Source organism: Cariama cristata, unplaced genomic scaffold (assembly GCF_000690535.1).
Source record: "Cariama cristata isolate BGI_N322 unplaced genomic scaffold, ASM69053v1 scaffold19682, whole genome shotgun sequence".
In the NCBI taxonomy this organism is placed as follows: domain Eukaryota; kingdom Metazoa; phylum Chordata; class Aves; order Cariamiformes; family Cariamidae; genus Cariama; species Cariama cristata.
In genome coordinates, this window is record NW_009605760.1 from 11344 (window position 1) to 16419 (window position 5076).

The 5076-nt window shown below is 48.1% G+C and overlaps 1 protein-coding gene across 1 annotated transcript in view; it reads right to left on the minus strand.

Moving 5' to 3' along the window:
• Positions 1-958: 958 nt before the first annotated feature.
• Positions 959-5076, minus strand: part of LOC104158458 (histone H2B 5-like) — an 8133-nt gene continuing 4015 nt past the window's right edge. Inside the window, exon 3 of the mRNA XM_009696118.1 lies at positions 959-1349. Within this exon, the coding sequence (XP_009694420.1) occupies positions 959-1349 (391 nt within the window). The remainder of the gene's footprint in view (positions 1350-5076) is intronic.

A 5076-nucleotide genomic window follows, 5' to 3' on the forward strand; every position in this document is an offset into this window, starting at 1 on the left:
TTTGTCCTTCACCACCCCAGTGCTTGCAGGAGAGGGGACCCTCACGGGCACCACCCTGTCTCGCCCACCCTTATGGTGGAAGGGAGAGCCCAGGCAGCATCGAGGCAGGAATAGTCTCTGAAAAGCAGCAGAATTAGCAAGGTCTTGCACACCAAAGCAAGTCCTAAAGCAGGGAAAGCAGCAGCCGGGGAAGGTAGTGACCCAGCCCCAACATCCCTCCCTGTCTGTCCGTCCACCTTGGCACAAGGTGGGAGGCAGTGGGCAGCTCCAGCGCCGGCACCCTCAGCCTGCTCGATGGCTCATCCATTGGGGGCAACGAGAAGGAATAGCACTTGGTATCATCCCGGGCATCTCCCTGCCTGCCAGGCTTGCTCTTTAAAACAGGATGTCAAGCACAGGTAGCTGTTCAATCAATATGGATTTTATTCCACAGCCCATGGCTGGTAGCTGTCGATGCCACTTCTGTCAGCACGGGGTGGGCTGTGCCGCTGTACCCCAGGATGGATCCGGGCTACGAGGGAGAGGATACCAGTGCTGACTCCTTGGTGCCTGTCTCAGATGACTGTGAGAAAGCAGCCAAACAGGAAGACTTCAGAGATAGCGCCTCTGTGTTGCCGATGCCAGTTTTCCCTGCCGGCACCAAACATGCATGTTTACCAAGCACAGAGGAGAGTTCGGGTATACTACAGTCGGTCAGTCCTTCGGATGAGATGGAAGTGAAAGCACGGGCCTCCTCCAGCAGCCTCACTGGAACTATTGCATGTCCCAAACAGACTATGAAAATCAGCCGACATCCAGATCACTGTCTCTTCTTCCACCAGGCAGCTTCTCATGCCCATCCCAAGGCTGTAAATTGCTGTGGATAATAGCTGTGACGTTTATCCAGACCGTGGCTGCCTACTTGTGCTTGCATGGAGGGTCCGGTGCTCGATGGTCCCACTGGAGAGGTGATGTCCAGCTACTTGGAGCTTGTGTACTTGGTGACAGCCTTGGTGCCCTCCGAGACCGCGTGCTTGGCCAGCTCTCCTGGGAGCAGCAGGCGCACGGCTGTCTGAATCTCCCGGGAGGTGATGGTGGAGCGCTTGTTGTAATGGGCCAGGCGGGAGGCTTCTCCAGCGATGCGCTCAAAGATGTCATTGACGAAGGAGTTCATGATGCCCATGGCCTTGGAGGAGATGCCAGTGTCGGGGTGGACCTGCTTCAGCACCTTGTAGACATAGATGGAGTAGCTCTCTTTCCTGCTCTTGTGCCGCTTCTTATCGCCCTTCTTCTGAGTCTTCGTCACGGCTTTCTTGGAGCCCTTTTTGGGGGCAGAAGTGGACTTCGCTGGCTCTGGCATCCTGAGAACTCTTCCTCTGGGTCTTGAAGCTGCCTGGAAAGAACACCAAAAAGATCAAATTCTTTTTTGTTCTTCTACAGTATAGTTTTATTGAAAGATGAGAGAGTCTGAGCTGGAGACAAGCAACATTTCTGAATCTAAGACCAACAGCCCATGACCCCATGCAAGTATTTCTGCACTGCCAGCGAGAACTGCTCTGGTTTGTTTAGGTTTTTTTGTTGTTTTCTGTTTAAATCCCCATAACACCAGCCTTGTACACATCGCTGAACCCAGGCCTAGTTGGCATCTACTTAGTAAACAATGGCTGGAGGGAGAACATATTTCTGAGAAGAGCATTGCACTTCCAAAGAAAACACTAACAACTGCAGCAGGGATTAAATTAAATCTTGCTGGAATGGGCTGGAGACTGTGGTGCCTATCACTGAAGCCACCTTTATATGAGACCAGTCAAAATTATTTTAGATGGTTATTACAATCATCTCCAATAGACTTTTTTGTCTTTGCATGTAGGTAAAAGTTTATTTTGAGTGTGCTTGCATTTCTGTGGTTATTGTTTTACACCATGTATTCCAGTGGAATATAAAAATCATAGTTTTAAGCTAGCTAGCCGAGCTCAGAGGATGTGGCAGGAATCACCTGACAGAGAAACAAGGATATGGACAGGAGGAAAAAATCAAAGTGCTTTTGGACTACGTGTTGATGGAGAGAAGCTACATGGACTGGAATTGTTTCCTGCTATTTGGTGCTTTCTGCTTTCAAGAGAGCAAGCCTCCGCTGGCCAGTTCACATCAAAGTTGCCTGATCTCCCTCCAAGGTTTTCTTCATCAGGCCACAACCTGCAGAGCCCTGACCTGCAGCTGACTGCTGTCACCCGAAAGTGCAGTAACAAAAAGACAGTGTGTAAACCCATCAAAAAACTGGGTGCCTCCTCTACACTGCAAATTTACATGTGCTTTACTACGTGGGTCAAGGGAATAACTGTGTCATAACCTGGTAAACGGTTTTGTGTTTCAGAGGACACTTTGAGTGCTCCCTTGCAAGGCTTCTCCAGGCTTTGCTGGAGGATCACCCCAAGATCACTTCCAGCATCACCCCAGGGCTTGGGCTTTTACTGCTCTGAGCCTTCTTTGAAGATGACCGGTGAATTACAGTCTGCTGGCCAAGAGACACCAGAAGAGAAAAAAAGAGCTTCAGGGCTGATGGCACATAGGAAAATGGATAAAAGTAAACAGGAGAGAGAAAGCTGGGATGTAACATATGGTCCACACACAGAGCATCAGAGGGGGACCTAAACGGTGCCTGTGCCAAAGCAATGGCTGCATGCTCAGCCCTGCCTCTCCTCCTTGGGAAGGAACGAGGTGCTGCCCTCCATCCTGGCCTGGTTTCTCCACCGTTACCCACATCTGCAATCAAAGCCAGACACAGCAGCTGCATTGCAACAAGGTCTATAACAAGTTCCTGGATGTTCCCTGTGGCAGCAGAGGTCTTCCATGCTGAAGCTGGATTTACATGCCCACGTCTTGATGGATACCAGCTCCCGCTTCCAAACCATGTGAGAAACCTCTGCAGTTCCAAATGCTCAGTAGGTGCCTTCTGCCTGCAGCAAGCCCCGGGGCCACTGCTGGCTGCTTTGCCCTACGAGGCACCGATGCTGGGCTTCGGCAGCTGATGGTCTGGCAGGTGTTGGGCAAAAGGCAATGCTGAGCATTTCAGGTGGGGGTACACCCGGCTGCGAGGGCAGGTTAGCACTGCTCGGGATGCTAGGGAGCGACGAGGCAGTGTCTCCACCACAGCCCTCTGTAACACCCACCTGGCTAGAAGCCAGAGTTGGTACCCGTGTCCTTAGCACTGAGTTTCTGCTCAAGCAAAGCAATTTCTTCCCTGCCATTAATGGGAGTTTTGCCTTTGTGAGGCCTGAGAGACCTGTTCAAGTTTCCTTTGCTTCATCTTGCAAAAAGAAGTATTCTGCCACTTCAAAATGAAATATTGTCTAACTATGTGGAAAAGGCCAGTGTTCAGGAAAACTTCATATAACAGGCTGCAAGCACACCATCAACTCCCCGCTGCACCAGAACCTCAAACTGCTCATGACTAAAGCACACAAATATTAAAAAAACCCCACCAAAACGAGGTAAATACACGTAAATCCCTCTCAAATCCCTGGAATAACTAGCAATCTAACATCAGGTATGGAGGATAGGAAGAAAAAGAAAAGAAAAAAACTAATTTATTGAAAGCTTTTGATGCTTTCTTCTAGTTGCCTTTGGTTTATGAACATTAGTATCTTTTCCTAGTTTCAGGAAACTTGTAGTTGTAATATATGTGGTTATACATAAAGTAACATGTTTTGCTGACTCTTTGAAGCTAAAGGAAAAGCAGTTTCATAGAAAGAGAAAGGAGATAGGCACATTGCGAGAGTAGTTCTTCAGGTGAACTCAGCCCCTGTCAAAGCTTCATGGCCAAGTGAGCTAGGTGGAAACCCATGGACAAAGACCATGCCCAGAGACACAGGGGATGGTTCTGACCAAAGTGGACTCTGAGACCTGGCACGGCAAAATTCTCAGTTTGAGCATATGAATAAACAATGTCACAGAAACGCCAGAAATGTGCAGCTGGAAGGAGCCTCCATAGTTTCACGTTTTGCTTTGAGGATGGGGTATCCAGGTGTACCTAGATTAATTTTTACCTTTTCTTTAAAATCTCCAAAGACATGATTTCCATGTGCTCTGTGCTTGACTCTGGCACCTCATCCCCCTTCTTAAGTTTCCCTGGTATTCTTCCCAGTGGAGTCATTTGGAAGGGCAAGTGCTGGACTGCCCCAAAAGTCCCGGACACCCTTCAAAATTCTGACACCTACTCCCTTAAACACCACATTTTCTTCCTCTGGTGAAACCACCATTTTTCTCCCTTTCTTCCTCTACTTGGGAAGCAATATCAGGAAAAGAAATCCCCTACTGCTCTTGTTTGCAGACTTGAAAACAGGTCTTTTCAATGGAAAGGCATTTTTTCAAGAGAAGAAATAACTGTGCACTTGCTACTTCTTCTCTTGAGCTAATTTCCTGACTGAAACACACCACAATTGAAAAATGTAAATTATTATTTCTTAGGCTTTTTAAAAAGCATGTCTTTGTAAAATATGTATTAATTGTTAAGTGCACTCCTACCAGCTTTTAAAAAAATGAATACAGCACCCAACAGGTATGTGAGTGATTTCATATGTCTCCAGAAAAGGTCACATCTACAGGACATCTCCATCCATTTGACCAGCTAATGTCCTCAGGTAACGCAGCCAGGATCTCGCTCTTCTCCCATGTATGGCCGCGATGAGGGAAGCAATGATGCTAAAGTTCAGAGATTAGCACAAAAGCTTTGACGTCCCTGCTTCCCTCCACCCATTTCTTTGCAGCCTTCTGTTTAACAGCTAAAAACCACCTTCTTTGGGGACAGGTTGTGTTCCTTCCCATTTGTTTGGGCAGTGCCTAGCACAAAGACCCTGACTGCGTTTGCCAGGTGCTAAATAAATGTGCTGGTTTTGGCTGGGATAGACTTAATTTTCTTCACAGTAGCTGGTATGGGGCTGTGTTTTGGATTTGTGCTGAAAACAGTGTTGATAACAGAGGGGTGTTTTAGTCATTGCTGAGCAGGGCTTACCCAGAGCCAAGACCTTTTCTGCCTCTCACCCCATTCCACCAGCAAGGAGCTGGGGGTGCACAAGGAGTTGGGAGGGGACACAGCCG